At 41.9% G+C, this 23,670-nt stretch overlaps 1 protein-coding gene across 3 annotated transcripts in view; it reads left to right on the forward strand.

The window, feature by feature from the left end:
• Pde3a (phosphodiesterase 3A) overlaps positions 1–23,670 on the forward strand; it is a 332,456-nt gene that overhangs the window by 280,767 nt on the left and 28,019 nt on the right. For 2 of the 3 annotated variants that reach the window (XM_008851600.3, XM_029555235.1), the window contains 4 exons: positions 11,153–11,372; positions 15,769–15,857; positions 19,470–19,624; positions 21,637–21,774. In XM_008851600.3, the coding sequence (XP_008849822.2) occupies positions 11,153–11,372; positions 15,769–15,857; positions 19,470–19,624; positions 21,637–21,774 (602 nt within the window). The remainder of the gene's footprint in view (positions 1–11,152; positions 11,373–15,768; positions 15,858–19,469; positions 19,625–21,636; positions 21,775–23,670) is intronic. The other variant, XM_029555236.1, reaches the window with a different exon arrangement.

The following is a 23,670-nucleotide window of genomic DNA, read 5'->3' on the forward strand; positions in this document are numbered from 1 at the left end:
AAGGCTTCAATAAGATAATTTACCTCCGTTTCTATATTATGTACCAATGAGTGAGATTCCTCTGGGCTGTTATACATGATTTCCTACCTTGAACTTTGTTAACTAGGAAATCATTCTCTGTTGACGGTAATCCCTGGGAATTTCATGCTATGGATTTTTATTTTATGTTTAGTATCTATTACCAAAGTTACCTTACAAGTATATCATATTTACATGACTTTGAAGCAATATTTCACTTCCTGTGTGTGACCTGTGGTAAGGAACAACCATTCAGAATGGAGAAAAGTAGAGCTTTTGGTGGGAGAGCGAAAGGAATGGGTAACATTATTTCACTTGATCCGTGCCTGAGCTGGGATCCATGACTGAGTATGGTGTGGCACACAGCTGTGATCCTAGCATTCAAGTCTGATGCAGGAGGATCAAGAGTTCAAGGCCTTGGGGACTGCTCAGTGGCTAAGAGTGCTTGCTGCTCTTGCAGAGGACAGGAGTTTCGTTGCCAGCACCCATATCAGGCAGCTCACAACTACCTGTAACTCCAGCTCCAGGAGGTCCAGCACCCTCTTCTGGCCTCTTCAGGCATCCTCACACACCTGCACATACACACACAGACACACAGAAACAGACAGACAGATAGACAGACACATACACACATACACACACTCATGCATGTAAATAAATAAAAATTTAAAGAGATGAAGGGAATTGACCTTTAAAAGATTTCAAGGCCAGCCTGAATGGACTGCATTGTAATTTCTTTCCTGTTTAAAACAGCCAACAGTAACAACCACCCCCTCCTTCTACACACAAATATATATAAAGTCCTAGGATATGTTGTTTTGTTTAGCTTTCTATTCTTTTTCTGACTCTTTTCCTCCTAGAATCCCAGGTGAGGGTTGAGGTGTTCTGATGGCTTCCTTCTTAGAAGAATCAACAGTGCATTTTTGTTTCTCTATGCTGTAGAGAACTTTGAGGTTTTCATTTACTTTCTGCTTCATTTCTGAATCTTCTGCCTTTAGAAGCTTAAGAATTCACTAGAATTTTGGCTCAAAAACAACCTTCTTCCCGTCTCACTGAGATACTGGACAGGCAGACTTGACTGCCATGGCAACCCAGAACTCCAAGTTCCATGTCATCATCCTGATGACTTTGCTAAAAGCTCTGCTGGCTTCCTCCCTGGTAGCTGCCCCTTGGCTTAATGCTCAACCTCCTGCCCTGTGCTAACAGACAGTAAATAGTGCTCCAAAGGGAAGCTCACCTTCTCAGACTCGCTTCTTTGGGGAGCCTGATCCCTCAAAAGTGGGGGTATTGCCTTGACGTTGGTAGGGCTCCCTCCCCACTTGCCTCCCTCTCTTTCTCCACCCCCCTCATCCCTCCCTCCCTCTCATGAAATACTTTGAGATGCAAGATTTAAGGGAGGATTCCAGTTGTTACTTAGCAACTCTTCCTTTGTTTATCCCCTTTGCACTCTCGCTTACTATGCTCAAAACAGTCACCTACTTTGCTTAAATCTCTACTTTCAGTGCTGGAAACACCTTTCCCCCAAAGTTCAAGTTCATTAGAATTTTGTTACTTAAAGAAACCATTAAAGGTAATCTGCTTCTCCAACAAACCATTATGATACTTTGATCTTTGGAGATGTTCATTAAGGTTTATAATGGCAGCACCATTAATGACCTGGGGAACAGAATTGAGCTTTCTCTAGGACCAGGCAGTGCAGGATAATATGTGGTGGTACTTAGCTGAGAAGCCATGAGGCAAACGCTGACTGGCTTGGTAATAAAGAGGTTCATCTGAGATGCCAAGGAGGTGACTGAATTGAGTATTCCACGCTTACTAGAATGTCCTCAAAGGGGTGTTGAAATTCCCCTAGGTCTTTACTGGGTCTCTAGTCTCCCTGCAAACATCCATACAGATAATGGTTAAAGGAAAGCATCCCTACTTAATAGCCATGGGATTATACCAGATAAAGTTCCCTATCAGCACTTAAACCCATGGCCTCTACACATACAAGGAAAAACCCTGAGTTGGAGGTAAGTGAAGAAACAAAGTATCTTTCTAGATCGCTGAAAGAGTTGAGATATTCTAATGATAAAGTGTTTCAGTATGTCCTTTTTTGTAAATATTTACATATTTCAAGAAGTGTGATCAAGCACAAAAAGAAAGGTGTGATTGTAGAGCCACTGATGTAACTTGGAACATGATCAAAGAAAGAGGTTAAAGGGCAGAATTGGCAGAACTGAATGCTATAGAGATAGGGAGCCATCTGGACAGAACAGGAGGTGATTAATGTACGCCGAATGCAACACAGGAAACTGAAGGTTTAAGACATACAAGATGGAACTCGCAAGTCTAATGTAAAATAGATAATCTATATTCTGTGTGTGTGTGTGTGTGTGTGTGTGTGTGTGTGTGCATGTGAGCGTGTGTGTGCTTGAGGACAGAGGGCATAAAATATTTGAGGAGAAGCACAGAAAGTGGAAAGAAATCCCCGTGTGCATAGGCAATAGTGAGATGAAATGCCAAAGACAGGAGTATTCCTGAAGTTGGCAGAGAGAAGACCAGAGGCTTTCAGGAAAGGCAGCCAGTCTGGAAGCAGAACTGTCTGAAATCTAGTCAGAACACGGGCACATATTTTCTTCCAAGTTCCAGACTTATGTGTGGTCTTTGAGATATATTGAAGGAGAGAATTAAAGTGTCATTCAAGGCTGAAATGTGAATTTCAGGGCTGGGGAGATGTCTCTGAGAGGCGGGGAGAGCACTTGCTGTGAAAGCACTGGGACCTGAGCTCAAATCCCTGGCACCCAGAGCTAGCTGTGATGTGTGGGAGTAACTCCACAGTGTGGGGTGTAGACAGGTAGAACCAAGGCGCTCTCTGCCAGCCAGCCTGGCCCAGCCAGTGAGCTTCCAGTTTAGCAAGAGATGTTGTCTCAGGAAACAAGGCAGAGGGGCTGGAGAGATGGCTCAGCGGTTAAGAACACTGGTTGTTCTTACAGAAGACCCAGCCAGGTTCGAATGCCAGCTCCCACATGGCAGCTAACAACTGTCCATAACTCCAGTCCCAGGAGATCCAATGGCTTCTTCTGTCCTCCACGGGTATTGCACGACACAGGTGCATTTACCTACATGCAGGCAATACACTCATACACATAAAATAAAAATAATAAATAAAATGTTAAAAAAAACAAGACAGAGAGTGTTAGAGGAGGAGAACTGATGTCCTGTGTGCCTCATACATGTGCAGGGGTCTGAGATCCCACAGGCATACCTGAAGACACCACACACAGATACATAAACATGTATGCACACATGCATATACTCATACCCACACAGACATCCAGAGACATACAGTCACACAGGCATACACATACAGGCACACAGAGACTTAGAAACACACAAGTATACCCCCCCTCAAATGTACAAGGACAGGCATACACATGCACAAAGATATACAGTCACACATGCATACACACACACACACACGCACGCACACGCACGCACACACATGCAGACACAGAAAAGAGATGTGAATTTCAGTGTCACATGTTCCTTGGGTGATAAACAAGAGTCAGATGAGGAAACAAGTGTACAGCAGTTCAGAAACTTGCCTGAGGCCCAGGATTCAAGTTTGGTCCTTCCCTCTGTCTTCAGGGTAGAGAAAAATCTAAGAACAAATTGACATAATTTGAAACTAGGTTTGTGTAGCTCTGTCCTTGACTGGGTACCACAGGGAATAGAAGTGTCCGGCCTTTCAGTTAGATAACCCAATAAATATGATTAAGTAATCTAACCTGCTAAACTCAAGAAGCTGAAAGCCAGGGCCAGCCAGAGATGCTCAGAGGTTAAAGCACTTGCCACGCTTCAGGACTGAAATTCAGTCCCTAGAATCCATATGGTGAAAAGAGAGAACTGACTCCTTCGGGTTGGCCGCCACATGTGCGCCATTGGAAACACAAATCAATCAACCGATCAGTCCATCCATCAATCAATGGCTAGTAAAAAAAAAAATTAAAAAGAAACTGTGGACTGAGGGATGGTGGTAGAAATTAGAGTCCCAAGCGAGCAGGCCTGTCATTACTGTGGTCAAAGTTTGAGGTATCCCCATGATTTCTTTGGAGGAATTTTGTATCGTAATGACCTTAGATTGCTGTCACCACAGAGCTAAGTGTTTGTAGAATAATCTATATCCAATGCATACTAAGTTCAGTTCAGTTCCAAAAGCCTGACAAAATGTAGAAAAAAAGCTACTAAGAATGAGTTGAAATTAGACTCTATTTCTCTCTGGTTAGATAGTTTCTTCTGATTTTTGTTCCTTTGATTTGGTTTGGGTTTTCTTCCTGTTAATGTAACTTTTCGATTAGCATACAATGTAGCACGCTTCCTTTTGCCATTTTCCATACCATAGTTTTGGAAAATCCTCCCTTCCTCTCACCTACCAGCATCTACCTTTCCACCTTGTGTCACCTGTGCTGTGTTTGCCTCCCCATCTTTGTTTTGAAATCCCCATTTCCTTCCTGAATGATAGGCGTGGATTGTCCAGGCTCAGCACGTGGGCCCCTGTGTCTGATACAGTTGACAGTGTTACAGCCTGCCTTTCACAAAACTGTGTAAAAAGAGGCTGGGGAAAGCCTTTTATGTAGAAAGAGGGTAGACAAATGGAATCCACTGAGGTGTGAAGGGGAGAGAAGCGTGCCAAGCAGGGTATGGGGAGCGAGAGTCCGGTCACTGAAAGATGAATGACCTGCATCCAGAGAGGACAGTTGAATTTGGATTTTCTGCACAAGTACCGTGTTGCCAGTCCCTCGGCATTCACTTTAAATAGCTGGAACAAGCAATCATTCCGCAGTGACTAAAAGAGATTATCGATCAGATAACACAGGAGCCCTTTGATTAAAGCATAAAATTGGGAGATTTAGATATGATTTGCATTTTCCATCTTGCTGCTGTAGTGAGTCCCTAACAGTGGGAGCTACCGTTACATCATCCAGCTTCCAAATTCATCCAATTTAGTTACTGCCTGTGGAGTAGACCCTGGCCAGCATCCTGTAAGTATGGGCTTTCTGTAACAATGCGTGCAGGAACCTTTATACCTGCTTAAGACAAAGTTTTATTTATGGTGTGACTTTTTTTTTGTTTTCTTTTATATTGTTTTTACTTTAGATACATTTTCTATTTAGTAAAAAAAAAAAAATCAGTTTCCCTGTAGGCATGGTACAGAGGCTTGTGTTGATCAGATAAACTGTTTTTCTTTATTCTATATTTATGCGTATGTGTCTGTGTGTGCACATTTGTGTGCAGGTGCCCACAGAAGAAGGTCTGATCTCCTGGAGCTTGAGTTAAGGCTGTTGCAAGCCACCCACCATATGGTCCTCTGCAGGAGCAGTAAGTGCTCTTAACCTCTGAGCCACCTCTGTGACCCCATTTCTTCCTTTCATCTTCAATTAAATGGAGCTGAGCAAACAGGTGGATCTGTTTAAAGAACCCCACCCTTGCCCCTGCTCTCTGCCTTCTCCCTCTGGCTGCCCAGCCTGTGCTGTGTGTGCTCCATGCACATTTTCTCCTGCTCAAGGAATCAAAGGTTCAGTCCTTCAAAGGATTTGGGATTTTAGACTATTAGAAAGTTGTTGTTCAGTGTTCTTAAACATTTCATAGAAGAACTTGGGTCATTTAAGGATTTGTATTTCATGATCTTTGTCTCGGGATCTCTAAAAGGTACAGATGTGTATATAATGGTATTTGTAAATGGCTAGAGCGATGATTCAGCCTTTAGGAATGTGCTTGCTGGTCTTACAGAAGACCCGAGTTTGGTACCAATCACTCACATTGGACAGCTCATAAGCACATGTAACTGCAGATCTGACACCTTCTGACCTCTACAGGCACCTGCACATATGTGTATATGCACATTCTCAGTCACAAACATACAGTTACATAAACAAAAAAAGATGATATATTTCAAGCATACATGTTTAGCTCGTCTAGTCACGTGTGTATGTGTGTATTAATACACAGTTATGGGTGCATTAATGTATGTTTATGTGTACATACGAATGTGTGTGTGCAGGTGTACATGTATGCATGTGCAAGTGTATATGTGTATGTGTTGTGTGTGTATTATGCGTGATGTGTGTGCATATGTGTATTGCGTGTGTGGTGTGTGCATGTGTATGTCAGTGTGGATGCCATGAGATGAGATAAAAGGTTGAAAGGTCCCATTCTCGCCCTTCTCTAGACTGTGTGTGTATTATGTGTGATGTGTGTGCATATGTGTATTGCGTGTGTGGTGTGTGTGTGTGCATGTGTATGTCAGTGTGGACGCCATGAGATGAGATAAAAGGTTGAAAGGTCCCATTCTCGCCCTTCTCTAGAACAGCTGCACTTAGAGGATCTTAGAAATTGTTTTAAGGATGTGCAAGAAAGTTATGCTTTTCACTGCTCTGGAAAAAAAAAGAAAAAACCCTTTTCTATATCTCCTCCTTAAAAATGAAGGGATATTTGGTGATTACAGGTTGAGTACCCCTGATCTGAAAACAGAACTCAAAGTACTTTGGAGTTTCCTAGTTTTGATTTAGAGACGCTCAGCCGTGACAGCCGGAGAAATGTGAAACACTTGCAGCTCAAGGGTTTTGGACAAGGGCTGGTCCACCTGTTCTGTGTTTATCGTCCTCCATTGGAGGCTGGTGTCTGGAGACGCAGTCGTCTTCCAAAACCATTGATAACATTTCTTTTTAAACTTTCAGTTTCGTACATGTATCTTCTCACCCATCCCCAAAAATCTCTGCTTCTCATGACTGTTGCCAAGCCCAGGCTTGTTAAAAGCGTTTAAAATATGTAGACCAAAGCATTGTAAAAGTAAAGTGCTTCTCTGCTGATGCAGGTTTATTTAAAATTTCATCCCAGGAGCCTTGAAGTCTGCTTATTGGTTTAAATTTAGCTAATCCTTGAGTTCCAAGAAACCTAATGGCCCTATGGATTTTAAAACGTGTGTTGAAAAATGGGGTCCATGTTTCTCTGGCCATCAGCTTGCAACTACTAAGAAGAAAAAAAATCACTGTTCTCATAAATTTTCCTCAGATAATACATTTGTGTCAAGACAGAAATAGAGAAATGTTCCTTAGGGCTTTCAGCTAATGCTCTGTGCTCTGTTTTGTTTTAAGTGGTAGAGGAGCTGGTGAGACGGCTCAGTCAGTAAAGTGCTTGACTCACAAGCATGAGGACCTGAGTTGAGTCCTCAGCATCCATGTAAAAGGCCTGGCATGGCCAACACATGCTTGTAATGCCAGCATTCAAGAGGCAGAGACAGGCGGATCCTTGGGGCTTGCAGGTCAGTGGATCTAGCAGTCAGTGAGCTCCAGGCTCAGTGAGAGACACCCCCCCTCCCCGAAACTAAGGTGGAACGCATTGAAGAGACAGTCCGTGTCAAACTCTGGTCTCCACACACACATGAACATGTATAGACACATAATGAAGAAAGACATCAAAGTAGTAGAGCATTTTCCCCAAGTCTCTTCATTTGCTAGCAAAATGATGACGTCTTGCTTGACGCACAGCTGAGGGAGAGGTTCATTTTGTTTGTTTTGTCGTTTCTTGGTTTGGGCTTTTAATTTCATCGATTCAAGAATTTCATAGAATATATTTTGATCATATTCAAACCCCCTCCCCCATCTCCACCCTCACCTTACCCCCCACCCCAACTTCCTGTCCTCTATTAGCAAATGAAAAACCTCATGCATCCTATACAGCACACCCTGTAGCCTCAGCTGTCTTGGAGTTCTCTATGTAGCTCAGGCTGGCCTTGACCTCATAGAGATCTATCTGTCTGCCTCTGCCTCCAAAGTGCGGGGTCAGATGAATGCACCAGTACGTGAAGTTCATTTTTCAGAAGATGGCAGTCAAAGCCTTGCCCAAGGTCTCTAATGGCCCTTCAGGCTTTCTTGACTACCTGGCTCCCCATGTTCCCTGCCCATCTCCTTCCTCTGTGCTAAACTGCCAGCCAGGGATCTACTACCCCCAGCACCACCCCCGCCAACGCCAACGTTAGTTCCTCTTGCCGAAATGTACCTTCCCAGACCCTGCTGTCTGAATGCCTTGTTTAACCGGAGCAGCTGCTCTGAGCAGCGTTTCAGACTCTCATTGCGCCCTGCCCAGCCTTGCTCTTCTTCGCTTCACTTAAATCACATGATTTCATTGATTTTTATTGTTATTTCTGTCTTTGCTTCCTAAGAGAGTGAGACTCCATGAGAACAGAGCCTTTGTGTTGCCCAAATTTGATAAAGGAATATCACTGAGCTGCTCAGTACAAACCCTTTGGTAGCATTTTGTACCCAGATTTAGTTCCTTTGTGGTTACACAGCTTTTCTAAGATTGTCTGGTATCTCTATTTTAGCTTCCATATATTTTAAATTAGATTATCCCATTCTAACCATATGTGTGTACACACACACACACACACCAAACACAGATGTGTATATATAATGGTATTTGTAAATGGCTAGAGCGATGATTCAGCCTTTAGGAATGTGCTTGCTGGTCTTACAGAAGACCCGAGTTTGGTGCCAATCACTCACATTGGACAGCTCATAAGCACATGTAACTGCAGATCTGACACCTTCTGACCTCTACAGGGACCTGCACATATGTGTATATGCACGTTCTCAGTCACAAACATACAGTTACATAAACAAAAATTTGAATGACAGTTATAAATACGATGATGCTTTATGCCAGTGGAGAAAGGAGAGGAAATACAGAGCTTGGTGAAGAATTGACCTCCCTTTATTTTATATATTTATAATGAGAAAAAAATCTATAAAAACTGAGGTGATTCTGGAGCTTCCAAATGAAACGTTTCTTATTTGAATTTATACTCATTAATATTTTATCTTATAAACCACTCACTGCATATTTCACACATTGGTTGAATAACCGAATTGAGAACTTGGTGAACTTGATTATCTTTAACTCAGTCAATTATGTAATATGAAGGTTTGTTGAGATCTTTGGTAAAATAACCACATCTTTCACTAGAAATAGAAATCCAAGTAAAAGCCACCATGCACATGTATTGAAAAAGCAGCACAGAAGTACTGCTCAGTGGGTCAGAGGCTGTTTTTCTCCCATGGGGAGTCCCTGACTTTGGGGTTGGGGAGTTGGCTCAGTCAGTAAAGTGGCTGCCTTGCGAGCATGAGGACCTGAGTTTGACTCCCAGAACCCATGTAAAAAATACTGGACGTGGCGGCTGTTACCTAAATCCCAGGACTGGGGAGGTGAAGGCAGGTCGATCTCTGGAGTTTTCTGGCCAGCCAGTATAGCTTACCTGGCAAGTTCCAGGCCAGTGAGAGACCCTGTCTCAAAGAGAAAAAGAGATACACATCACCCAAGGTTTTTCTCTGGTCTCCACACACGTGGGTATGAACGTGCCCCTGCACACACACAAAAAATGAAGGGAAAGAGAAGTGGACTTGTGAAACTGAGAAGTGCTGGACGTACGCCAGATTCTCCCCCTTAACTACCGCAACCCTGGCAAGGTTTGCAGCCTCTCTGGGTCTAAGTGGGTTCATTGGTTAAGTACAAAGGTGAGGGGTTGATCTGTTGATTAGGATCAACAACAGAAACTCCACAGAGGCCTGGACGGGAGGCAGTCCTTCACACTGAAGCGGAGAAAGATGAGAGCTCTCATCTTAGGAAACTGCACAGAAGAAATAACAGCACCAGTAAGAAATATTTTTAAAAACACATTAGGAAAAGCCTTCAGCTAGCAAGAATAGTCTCTATTCAGTGGAGCAGAAAGCTTTTTGGGTGGCACAAATCAAACTTGTGAAGGAATTGATCTCTGGATGTGAGGCTGCCTTGAACCAGCCACCAGGTAGCCACACACATTAACCCAGGATGTGAAGTCAATGACTGAATCTCCTGAGTGGGAGGAGTGGAGAAACACTATCGAGGACCTCATGTCATTTGCCGCAGAGTAGGGTGTACAGCCATCCCACCATGAAATCCAGCTGACAGGTCATCACTTTAAAGGTTTTTTTTAATGTATTTTTCAATTCTACTCATTGCTTCTCTGTGTTTGGAAGATAGCAAATTCAAGACAGCACTTTTGTCTACGGAAGCGGAGCTTTAACAATCCAAGCCAGTTCCCTGTGTAGTCTTCAGCAAAAAGAGTAAACACGAGTAGTTTGGCACAAGTACCCATGTTTGAAATCTAATCGTAAGGCTTACTATGTAACTACCATTTCACTGAATATGCGAAAGGCTAAGAAGGCTAATTGCCTCTCCCAAATTTACCCTTTCATTTGCATATTTTTGGCATATTTCAATGTGTGGGGACACATGGAACCCTGTGTTCAAGATACCACTGAATATTTAAAACAATAGTGGGGGCTGGAGCAATGGCTAAGCAGTTAAGAGCACTTGCTGCTCTTGCAGAGGACCCAGGTTCAAATCCCAACACCCATATGACAGGTCACAACTCTTTGTAACCCCAGTTCCAGGGGGATCTGGTGCCCTCTTCTGGCCTCCACAGGCACTGCACACACATAGTACACTTAAGCTCATACAGGCACACATATACATAAATGAGAAAAAAAACCTTTAAAGCAATTATGAGTTACATCCTGGCTAAGACCTCCACAGTCATGAAAAAAACTGTAACTGATATTTTCAAGTCAGTATAACAAGAAACAAAATGGGGGAAGAGCTGGGTGGGCATAGTGGCGCAGGCCTTTAATCCCAGCACTCAGGAGGCAGAGGCAGGTGGATCTCTGAGTTCAAGGCCAGCCTGGTCTCCATAGTGAGTTCCAGGACAGCTGTGGCTATAGGGAGACCTTGTTTTGAAAAGACCACCCCCCCCCAAAATGGGGTAAGAAAATATGATCCTGCTCTGATGTTCCTCTGGGACACCATGGCTTCAGTGGGGTACATCAGAACCATCACCAAGTTTTCATCATGACTCATTAGCCACATTCTCATATTGTTGAGACATCCCAGCCACACACCCTGTCTCCAAATAGTGATGTGCAGAAGAAATGTCATCCATGACTGAGTATGCGGTTGATGGCTGGAGTGTACAGGGTTGGAGGTGGTGGGTAGGAGTCATACATTTGCATTTCAGGGACATTTGCTTAATGGCATTATTGTTCCCATTCTGTCTCAGGTGGCCTTGCTAAAATCTCACCTCTTTCCTCACCCTGCTCCTCACCTCCTCAAGGAACTCCTGTCAGCAGTCCTGTCAGCAAACTTTCTTCAGCACGGTTTCCAGAATCTTCTGAAACAACTGCCAAGCAAGGCCCAGCTTCTCACAGGGCCTTAACTTATACCCAGAGTGCCCCTGACCTGTCCCCTCAGATCCCGCCTCCACCTGTCATATGTAGCAGGTAAGAATTTTATAACAAGAAAGTATAGAACAATGTTTTGTTTTTTATCCTGAAAAGCAGCAGCAGCTAAAGTTTTCCATGGTTTTCTACGAGTAGAAATTTTATTCTCCACACAGTATACAGATAATCTTTGGAAAGAACTTAAATGGTTAACTGTATATTTATTTAGGCTATTTATGAGTGGAGAATGCATAAAATATATGATTTTGGAGCTGGAGAGATGGCTCAGCAGTTAGGAGTGCTTGCTGCTCTTACAGAGGACCTGAGTTCAATTCCAATTACTCACATTGGGTGATTCACAATCACCTGTACCTCCAGCTATAGGGCATCTGATGCCCTCTTCTGGCCTCTGTGGGCCCTGTACTCATGTGCACATACCCACCCAACCACTCACATATACACATAATTAAAAAGAAAAGTTTAAAAATATATATGATTTGGGGCTGGAGAGATGGCTCAGCAGTTAAGAACACTGGCTGTTCTTGCAGAAGACCTGGGTTCAAATCCCAGCACCCACATGAGCTAACAACTACCATTCATAGCTCCAGTTCCAGGGGACTCAATGCCCTCCTCTGACCTCTGTGGGCATTGCACTACATTGGTGAGCTTACATGCAGCCAATACATTCATATACATAAAATTTTTAAAAAAATAATTTTAAATATATATGATTTAAAATTGTATCAGGTAGTCTGATATAATTGGATATTTTATTGAATGACTTTTGTTTGTTACCCTGTATTTTATATTTATTTTTCAGATATAGTATCTGAAATTTGTGTGTTTCACTTTAACACTTTCAAAATGTATGAATAATAACATGGTGACACATTACTGCCTGATTCAAATAGTCCCTCTGAATGCAATCAGATAAATTGATTTGTTTTTCTATCACAGTGAAACAGAATTATAAACTGGGAAAACCATTTCCAAAAAGGAAGGAAGGGAGGGATGGAGGGAGGAAGGGAAAGAGGGAAGGAGAAAGAGGAAAGAAACAAGAAAAAAGTAGAAAATGAAAAAGAAAACAATTACAAAGTGTTACCACAGAAGATGAGCAAAAATGTCTGAGTGTCTCGGATATTTATTTTGCCTAATTTCCCGCAGTAAGTCCATTTCTTCTTCTTTTTTAAGTATCAAAACATGAGCTGCTTTATTTTTATTTACTTACTGATTATTTTAAACATGTTTTTATTAAACTTTTGTGCATTTCATATAATACATCTTAATCCCATTTAGACGCTGTCCCCTCTCTGCACCCCCATAGCCCACCCACCGGACTTTCACGCATTGGTCCCATTTCTTAAAAGTTGCCCCAGCTTCCAGTAGCACCGTGGATTAACCACCATGTCCCAAACACCCAGCACTTTGAGTGCCATTTCACATCCACACTATACTGCTCTAAGTTAAATCAATGTCATTTATTTTATCTCCTTTATTTTTACTTTACTTCCTTTCTCTTCCCAAGTATTTTTAATTGGGAAAAAAAAAAAAATCACTTTGCTTGTTTGGTCAGGGCCAGAGTAAAAAAATTAACATCCAAACGTTGCCCTACTGTCCTTTCTAGGCTGACTTTTTTTTCTTTTTCTTTTCTTTTTTTTTTTTTTTTTTTTTTTTTTGAAGTAGGGTCTCCCTGTAGCCTTAGCTGCCCTGGAACTCACTATGTAGACCAGGCTGGCCTTGAACTCAGAGATCTGCCTGCCTCTGCCTCCTGAGTGCTGGGACTACAGGCGTGCGCCACCACAGCCGGCTTCTAGGCTGACATTTTAAGTAAAGCAATTTATGTGGGATGCATGGCCACATCTCAAACGCCAAATACTGTTGTGTAATGAATGTCTAAGAGACATTCCACAAGACATTTTATCAAAAGCTCTGCGGAACTCTGCTAAGAGAACACCTTTTGGGTTTTGTTTCAAGCTGGGTTTCTGAGTTTGCCGGACCCCAGTGTCAGTTCCTTTAGATGAACACCCTGTAACTGCTCATGTGTCTGACCTTAGGCAGACTTGCTAAAGCAGCATTGTTCTTTGCTCTGGTCCCTGGGCCAGGATGAAGCCCCACAGAGTAATTTGCTTTGAGAACATCTGCTTTCTAGCTCTTCCAAGGATCTCCCCTACTCAGCCTCAAGGCTTGTAAGAAAGAAGCATCGTACATAAAGGAGAGTGAGAGGTATCCAGGGAGGATTTGCCACTTTTATAGTTTTGCTGCTTGCAGCTTATATTTGTGTGTTCTTAGAAGGAAGAGTGTAGTAGACTTTTATGAAAAGAGATTTCAGAGAAAAACAAGAGGATTTCACTGTCTACTTGTTCAGCAACGTTTATAAACCCAGTAGTGTGTGTTTTATTTGTACTTTGTAAATCCATAATTCAAACCATATTTTATTATTCTCTTCAAGGCAGCCACCCATGTAGGCACAGAATGCTCCAGAAACACACGACTAATTATTGTGGTTTCCCCTGCTGAACTTGAAGGGTTTGGCATCGAACCCTACTCTCTTGGCTGTTGCAGCGCCTTTTGCGACAAGCTGTGTTTCTGGCACAGGAGCTGGTACATTTGAACTAGTAATTTAAATAGCCCTTTTAGGTATTATCTTGCAATGAAAAAAAAATGTTCAAACTCATACACTCTCCTCCAAGCTTTCATCTGAGAACACAGGCACATAAGTTTGCTTTTTACTTTATTTTTCCCTTTTCTTTCGAATTCCTAGGGAGAAATGATAGGTTTTCATCCTAAGAAATAATTCCTCTGTAATGCTCTTCTGCTTCCATTTAAGAATGGAAAAGTAAATTCACTTAATACAGAGATAACACTGTAGCTGGGAAATACTTATCTCTACTGCATAGAAATCAAAAAAAGATGATGAATGTTTAGATATTAAATACTAAATGAGCACGCATTTCTTTTCATTGTAGAGTGGGTGATCTTGTACTTAAATAACCATGAGACTAGAAAATTCTTCTGAAATCTTTTGTACTATGCAGAAAAGAGCCCAGCCACAAAATAAGTGGTTAAAATCCAATCCTAAAGTGTCTCAACAAGATGGAAAGGGACCAGTTTGTAACTTTGCCTGGTCCTTGTGGGGTGACTGTACTTATTCTATAAAACAGTCAAGCTGTTGAGAGACAAAACAAACAAAAGGAAAAGGTCCTGTATCTTCTACCCACCTCTGTTAAGGAGCACCGTCCGTCTTTCTGGTAGTTCTAACTTTTTGCTTGCCTGTGGTATCTTGTTGGCTCATTTTTCTCAAACGGCATTGTATACAATCAGTTACTCACTCTTTGCCGAAAGTCCCTCCTCTTTGGTCGTGTCCTCAGAGCCTGAATGAGGAACTGAAAAAAAATCTCAAAATAGTTCAATTATTTGGGGCAAAAAAAAATTAATATGCTCTCATTCTGCTTTAATTTGGGCTGCCTTTCATTAAAGATCTATTTGGAAATAAAGTATCTTTAATCCAAGAAATAAATGGAATTCTGAGGCTCTTGACCAGGTTTAAAGGTATCCCATTGGGGAGTATATTCCCAGCCGATATGCACCAGAACCTTCAGACCCCCTTCATAAATAAATAGCAGTTATTTCAGGATTACCCAGATAATGTGGCAATATTTTAACAGCATTTCTCTCCAAATATGGGAACTATAGAGGAAGAGGGAGAGGAGGAGGAGAAAAAGGAGGAAGAGGAAGAGAAGGAAGAAGAGGAAGGGGAGGAAGAGGAGGAACAGGAGGAGGAGGAACAGGAGGAAGGGGGAGGAGGGGGAGGAGAAACAACACAGGAGAGTAGATGAACTTTAAAGCCCCTGTGCTCATCAGCTCTCTCTCACAGAAAAAGGGGAGCAGCATCCTGCCTATCATCAACTGCATGAAAAGCAAAGTGAATTGAGACCCATGAGTGGGAGGCAATACTACTTTATTATAGCTGTTGCTATGGTTTCAGTATGTGACACACACAGGCTCCTGAGAAAAGGTTGGATCTTGAGGGTTCTGACGTGTCCATGGACCAATCCTCTGATAGTTGTGGCCTTGTTGGGATATACTTGTGGGAAGTAGGAGGAGGGAGTCACTGGGGGTGCCTGAAGGGGGCACCCCTTTTCCCTGGCCCCTTCTTTCTCATTTACTGTGAGCCATTTGAGCAGCCTTCCCTGCCACACACTGTCACTGAACTGACACCTTGCCTCACCTGCCAGTGGGCCACCTGGTCACGGAAGGACACCTCTAAAACCAGCAGCCAAGGTGACTCTTTCCTCCCTGCAGTTTTTTTCTTTTTTTCTTTTTTTAATCTCAGGTCTTTGTTCACAGAAATGAAAAACTAAGGCAAAAAAATTGTCAATATACATGAAGATGATGTGTGCTTAAGAATTACTTTAAGAAGTAAGGAGGTACTTATGGCTTCCCCTGTATTTCCCAGCTGTGGCCGACTTTATTCGGAAGGGAATTCTGCTGATGGACCCCTCCTGGAGAGAAGTGGTCCAGCCACCAGAAAACCGAACAGAACAGGTAATGCACTGGTACAGATTCTGGCTCAAAATGGAAGTTCTTTTACTCTATATTTTCCTCTTGACTAAAAAGTAACTTGCATTCCTGATCTCTTTGTTTTCGAATTTGTACATGTAAAATTTTTGAGTTCTTATTTTAAAGTATGTGTTTACATGTGTGTCTGTCTGAGTGTGGGTATGTGTATGTGCATGCAGGTACCTACAGAGGCCAGAAGAGGACCTTGTATCCCATGGAGATGGAGTTACAGGTGTCCATGAAACACCGGGCATGGATACTGGGAATCGAACTCTGGTCTACTGCAAGAGCAGTCTGCATTAAAAAAAATATTTTATTAATCTTATTTTATGTGTACAAATGTATTGCCTGCATGTTTGTGAGTGCACCCATGTCACACAATGCCATGGAGGTCAGACAAGGGCTTCGGATTCCTGTGGAACTGGAGTTAAGGATGGTTCATAGCCGCCATGTGGGTGCTGGGAATCGAACCCAGGTCCTCCCTCTGCAAGCGCAGTCAGTGGCCTTAACCGCTAACCCATCTCTTCGGCCTCGCGGTCTGCATTTTTAATGGCTGAATCATCTCTGCAGCCCCAAATTTGTAAAGAGACAAGAAAGAAAATAAAAATTAACCATAACCTATCAAAATTTAGCATCTAAGTTTAGCTCACAGTAATGTTTTGATGTGGAACTATCCAGAGAATTTTATACTTTCGTACACAAATGTATAATAAAAACAGACTGTTTTATATAATGCATAGAAATAAATGTTGTATATCATACTATATGTAAATGATGTTCCATCTTGCTGTCCTGTCCACTGCAAGGTCATCCATCTTGGTATGGTGCTTTTGAGAGCACTATCTCAGATGCTAAGACAGGACCCTGATTGTAGCACTATGAACTTCAACATACTTTTTTCTTGAGGCAGTATCAGGAAGTTAAGAACACAGTGTTACAGCCTGATTCACCTCTTTGACATTTCCCTGCTTGCTTTTAACCTAAAATTATGCCTTGAAAGGGGAGAGACTCTAAATATGATTAAGATGTATTGTATGAAATGCACAGGACTTCAGTAGACATTTACATTGACATAAATATCTGTACCCTAGTTTCTTCCCTTGTAGACTGTGAGGATAACGGAAGCACCTACCCCTTAAGGCTGTAAAGACTCAATACACAATATGGAGTACTTATTGTACATTAGACTATCTGGGTCATTTTAAGTAGCTGCTTCCATTTATTATTTTTCTTGGCACTGCCCTGTGGACTTGTTTTTGTTTTACTTGAAATGTTCAAGGTAGGAAACAATGCATCAGTCATCTGTGGACTCTAAGCTGATAGTGCTACCATTCTAATTACATGTCTGCCTCAACATTTCTTCATAGATTACCCCCCATAAATTTGGATTGAGCTAATTTTTCTATAATATTATCCTTTAGCAATATACAAAGAGCCAGGACAGTCAGAGGGGAGCTTCCTGTGTGCATGCTCCTCTAATTCTATGAGGACTGACAAAATATGGGAGCAGGTCATAGCCTCTTGTGCTATGTGACTGTCCGGTGTGGCTTTTCCTTTCTATTTACAGAATCAGGAACGACACCTTGTCAGTCATGTTTTCATATTGTCCTTTATCCGTAAGTTTACTGTACAAGCAGTTGCATTAGAAGATGGAAGAAAGGTGAATCCTGGGAAAATGTTACAAAATATTTGAGTCTTCCTGATGACTGCTCAGGAGTGTGTTTGTTGACACTTGGCACTGTCTGCTTAGTTCTTAATTGACAGATAATGCTGCCTGGGAAGACGGGGGGGAGTGAAACAAGCAGGTGAATGAAGACACAGACTCCCAAGGCTGTATGAGCAAAGGCATTCACAAACCATAAATAAAGATCACACACACACACACACATACACACACACACACACACACACACACACACACACAGACACACAGAGAGAGAGAAATACAGCAAACTCAACTATATAAAACAATTTTGAGAAAAGAACACTAGGGGGATGTATTACCAGACTTTAAGACTTAATCTGTAATAATTAAGACAGTGTGGTTCTGATCTAAGGATCAGCAACCAGATCAAATGAAATTGGGCAGAAGTTTCTAAACCAGATGCACACCTATGCAGCCTTTTGATTTGCAGCAAAGATAGCAAAGTTATCTAATGGGTTTAGGAGAAAAATGAATGCCCCCCATCTCGCCATGTAAAACATTACTCTTAGATGGAGCCTAGACCTGAACATGAAATTCAAAATGATAAAGCTTCCTGAAGAAAACAGGAAAATAGCTTTGTGATTTTGGGTGAGTCAGAGTCTGTAAGTCATGGAAACCAACAACTACAGCAGGAGACTAGACTTCATCAAAATAATTAAAAGTAGGGCAGGAGAAGAGGCTCAGTGGTTAGATCACTGACCGCTCATGCAGAGGACCTGGGTTCCCAGCACCCACATGGAGGCTCACAACCACCTGGAACTCCAGCTCCAGGCACTCACATGGTATACATACAAACATGCAGGCAAACATCCATACACACAAAATCTTTTTTAATATTCAAAACATCAGAAATATAGGAACTAGAATCAGATTTTATAATCTAAGTTTTCTTGGCAAAGTTGACTAGCTACGTGACCTTGGGTAGTTCGCTGATTCTTTCTTATACCTCACTTTCCTATCACAAATGAAGATGACAGTAGAAACTGTACCAGCTTCCTAGGACTCTTGAGAGAAATTAGATAATATGAATAAAGTGTTTCAGTGGTGCCCGACATAGAACAAGCACTCAGTTCTGTTCACTGAGATAGCATCTTCAGCTGAGGATCTCCGGTGACTGGCCCAGGAACATGTTCTCTAGACAGTTTCTTCCTTCTGGGTGCCTTTATATTAGCAGTGGATTGCTGGTTCGATGGGGAATGGTGATGCAGAAAGGAAGGAAGGAAGCCACCAACTCCCAGGAGCTGGGCTGTGCACAGATCAGCCCACTCGCAAAACAGGCCAATGCTTCCTGTCCTGTAGACCACTTATCCCTAGGTGCATCAACACAATGTCTCCCACCCCTGGTGGCCATTCTAGATTTAGTGTGTAGTCAGCTGTTTGGTGGCTTAATGTATTGAGGGAGATAAAAGGAAGGAAACAAGTTCAAATTAGGCTAAGGCAATAGACCTCAGTGGTAGAGCACTTGACAACCATGCATGAGGCCCCAGTTTGAATTCCCAGTACCAGATAAGAGGGAGAGAGGGAGGGAGGGAGGGAGGGATGAAGAGACAAAGGAAGGGAGGCAGGAAGAAAGGGAGGGAAAGAGGAAGGGAGGGGTAAGGAGGAAGAAACTTAAACCTGTGGAACCAAAAATAGGCAAACAACTAGTCTAAAAGTTACTGAGACATCACTGAATGTGACATAAAGCGCACATCCTAATTCCCATCTCTTTATTAGGTTAAAAACATATTGTTCTTTCCATGATATTCTGTGTTCCTGATGTGCTGGCCCACAAAGGCACTATTCCCCTAAACATTGTATTTCTAATAAAATAATAAGTTTCAAGAAGATTTACTCTTTGACGCTCCTTCCCTAACATAGGTCTCGTAACAAGGTCCCTCTTTCTATTGCAGATGACACTGTCCAGGTTACCTCTGACTATGAGACCAACAACAACAGTGACAGTAGTGACATTTTGCAGAACGAAGATGAGGCAGAGTGCCCGGGAGAACCACCGAGGAAAGCATCGACTTGTGGCACCTACACTCCCGAGTCCATGATCTTCCTGGTAGCCCCACATCCCTGAACTCCTTCCTTACCATGAGGACTTGCCTCTATTGCGGAGACTGACTTAGACATAGAGCCCTGCACCATTAAATCTATAGATACGTCCATTTGGGTCCACATGTCTTGTAGCCCTGACAGGAGCATTGTTAGGATTTTCTTCTCTCTGAGGATATTGATTTTTTTTTCATAGCTTCTTATTTGGAAATGAAAAGTATAGACCTATTCAGCTGTGAGTATATGTGTGCAGGTGCACATGCATGTGTGTGCACATATGTGTGGAGGTCACAAGACAACCTCAGGTGGTTTTTTATTTTTTTTCAGTCTTTTTGAGACAGGGTCTCCCTATAGCCCCAGCTGTCCTGGAACTCTGTAGATCAGACTGGCTTTCATCTCACAGAGAACCTCCTGTTTCTGCCTCCCAAGTACTGGGTGGTATGTGCCACAATATCCAGCTTTTTACACTTTTCAGTTTTGTACTAGCCCTACAAAGTACACAGGTGGCACTCAGGTGTTATTTTTAATGTGTATGAGTGTATTGCCTGCATGTATGCAAGTACACTCATGTCATACAATGCCTGTGGAGGTCAGAAGAGGGCATTGAATTCCACTGGAACTGGAGTTATAGACAGTTGTTAGCCACCGTGTGGGTGCTGGGAATCGAACTCAGGTCCTCTGCTAGAGAAGCCAGTGATCTTAACCACTGATCCATCTTTCCAGGCCCAACCTCAGCTGCCTATGCTCAGGTGCCATCCACATTATTTTGAGACAGGCTGTCTCACTGGCCTGGCACTCATCAAATAGGTCAAGTGAGACCTAGAGATCTACCTGTCTCTGCCTCCTCTGCTCTAGAATTTTAAGTGCATGCCATCAAACACACCTGTTTTTTTTTTAAAGATTTACTTTCATTTTTAATTATGTACATACATGTGTGTCTTTGCAAGTGAGTGGAGGCCAGAGACATCTGATCTCCCTGGAACTGGCATTATAAATAATAATCTAATAATGCTAAATGTTAATAGAATATTAAATGAATAATATTAAATTAATAATTTAGAAAAAAGAGAGATTGATGTGCTGACTAATAGGCTGCTGTTCTCAGAGCATCTTCTGTTTTATCTTTAACACCTCCTTGATTAAAAAGTGAGGCAGCATTTATTTTCCTTTCTACATTAGACCAGGTCAGAACTGATTCTTACTATATACTAAAAGGTCCTTTGAGGATGACTTATCTGGTATCTAAAGACATCCATTGAGTGAGGTGGGACCTGCATGTGAACGTCAATTGCTATAGTTACTTTTGTTGTATTGGGTTTTTATCACTTGTACTTTTAAGCTAGTTTTCAGGTAAAATAATTTTTGTTTCCTCCTCTGCATCATCTTTATTCTTTAAAAATGTGTAGAATAAATCAGTATCCTGATTAGGATCAGTTGTATACTGTCTTTGCATTTACAGAAAGTACAATTTTCAGTGAAGGGAAGATTAAAGGAAGGAAATTAAGTTCCGGCAAGATGTAGCAACTGCCATGCTCCAGAATCAGCATTGATTTGAATCATTTGTATTTAAATTCAATCAGTCAAAGTGGAGGGATGGAACCTTCATCCCTGATCACGTATTTGTTTCACGGGTCCAATGTAAACCAGATTTCACTTCACTGTTAGATTTACTTAATTATAGAAAGAAATTGTTAGGACATAGCATCAGAAGTTTCTGACGTCCTTGAATCTTTATTGAAGAACATTGTGATTCATTCAAAAGTAGCTATGGTAACCTCTGGAAGAAGCGTCCATGTTAGGCTGGGCTGTATGTGGTCAAGGGTCAGGCAGGCACCTAGCAATGTAAGACTCAATCTGAAACTGCGTTGAATGTTGGCCCCTTTCCTCTGGGGCTAATTTTCTTCATATATTTTTAAATTTACCATTTCAGATGACAACTGTTCAGTGAATTTACCAAAACAATAAATGTTTTTAGTGAAATAATTACATGTGGTTCAACGATCATCATCTCCATTACAGGACAAACCAATTCTTGCTCCAGAACCTCTGGTCATGGATAACCTGGACTCAATTATGGAACAGTTAAATACTTGGAATTTTCCAATTTTTGATTTAGTGGAAAATATAGGAAGAAAGTGCGGCCGTATTCTGAGCCAGGTAAGAAATGCATTCATATGTATGATTTAAAATATAGATTGAAAGAGTTCATTGGTTGCCAAGAGCTCTGTACATTCTCCAGGTGTTGTATGGAGAAACGAAATTCTAGCAGAGCGCATTTGGTAGATCCCATGGCAGTGAGCTAGGCAAAGAAAGTGGAATCTCACACGAGTATTGTAGTCTATAATTAAAATATTGTGTATTACTTAAGACAAAGGAGGGGGCAGAGATACAAAATCAAAATGAATATGTGAGCTGAGATTCATAGAATTAAGGGAAAGAAAAGCTGACAGAGCCCCAGCAAGAAAACTGTCTGTTTATTAATACAAATTCATGCTATACTCATATCCAGTGTCTATTGCTTTAACGTCTGAACTTTACAATGCTTAGGCCTCATTAAAAATAAGATATGGTGCAGAAGTATGTTTCTGGCCTAGTGCTGTGAGAAACATGTCAATAGTGTTCTGTGTATTTGACAATCAAAACCTCCTGTATTTATCACAAGAAATATGGAGAACCATGGACATGTATAAGCCTGCGAATACTGTTTTCTGTAAGGTAGACTCTTATAGGGCTCCTCTGTTAAATGAATGATTGTTTGGCTGAGGTAGAAAGCAGCCATAGAGAAACTAAGATTTTAAATATGTTTGTTTCAAAAACAAAAGCCAAATAATGAATTTGTTATAAAATACCTATCAAGATATTCACAATTAAAGGACACAGTGTATATATCAACAATGATATATCAACCTATTTTAAAATATGGGTGTAAGTCAGTATCACAGTATTTGGTGAGCTCAAGGAAACTCTCAGCTACATGGGATTTGGCCTCAAAAAGATGTAAAATAACAAGAGTGCCTTAGTCTTACCAGAACCCAGCCCACATGCATGAGGACCACTGATGCTTTTCCACCAAATTGTAGAAATCAGTGGAACACTGATTCTGCCCCACATCCGAGATTGGCTGTCCTCAACGGCTCTCTAAATGTCTAAGTATGAAAATTCTGGAGGAGAGTCTCAGTCCGCAGAGGCTTGAAGGTGAACTCCATGGCCCTTCCTCTAGTGTTGAATACAAACCCAGAGAACTAACCTGGTTTTCAAGAAAATAAAATACTCCTGCCCTAAAGGAATTCTCACTCTAGTTGAGAAAGATCTGCCTCACCTAATGACAGATCAACTAGACATGAACCACAAAGCTAAAGAAATTACTGTCTATATAATATGCCGTTGCTGCCTCTGCTAGACTTTATTTTGACCGTGACTGTGTTGAGGGATCCAATGGCAAGTGGCCATCTCTACTGGGAGCCGAGTTCCATTCTTGTCCTCTCCCTGTGTTCACAATGCTAAGCGATATCTCTGAAGCTCACTGATCTTAGCAAGTTCAAGGGCAGCCATTGTATCTGGTGTATCGTAACCTCAGAATTTGGTCTTCTTCAAGGAGACTTTGAATCCTGCTTTCTGAAATGTATTGCTGAGTATAACTCTTAGAGTGAGATTATTCTTGAAATAGCCATGTAATGTAATGCACTGTGCCAAAAATACAGCTGTAGTCCAAGAAGTAATCATTACTTCCTACTGGAGACTGTGTTACACGTATGGAGATATAATTCTCACACAGCTTTGGGTGTGTGTGGGGGGGGTATTACCTCCCAAATGCCTTTTTTCCCTCCCCTCCTGCTCCCTCTCCCCTCTCCCCCTACCCTCTCCCTTCTCCCCTCTCCCCTCGTGCCAAAAATACAGCTGTAGTCCAAGAAGTAATCATTACTTCCTACTGGAGACTGTGTTACACGTATGGAGATATAATTCTCACACAGCTTTGGGTGTGTGTGGGGGGGGTATTACCTCCCAAATGCCTTTTTTCCCTCCCCTCCTGCTCCCTCTCCCCTCTCCCCCTAC

Source organism: Nannospalax galili, unplaced genomic scaffold, assembly GCF_000622305.1.
Source record: "Nannospalax galili isolate Female #2095 unplaced genomic scaffold, S.galili_v1.0 scaffold1086, whole genome shotgun sequence".
Taxonomy (NCBI): Eukaryota; Metazoa; Chordata; class Mammalia; order Rodentia; family Spalacidae; genus Nannospalax; species Nannospalax galili.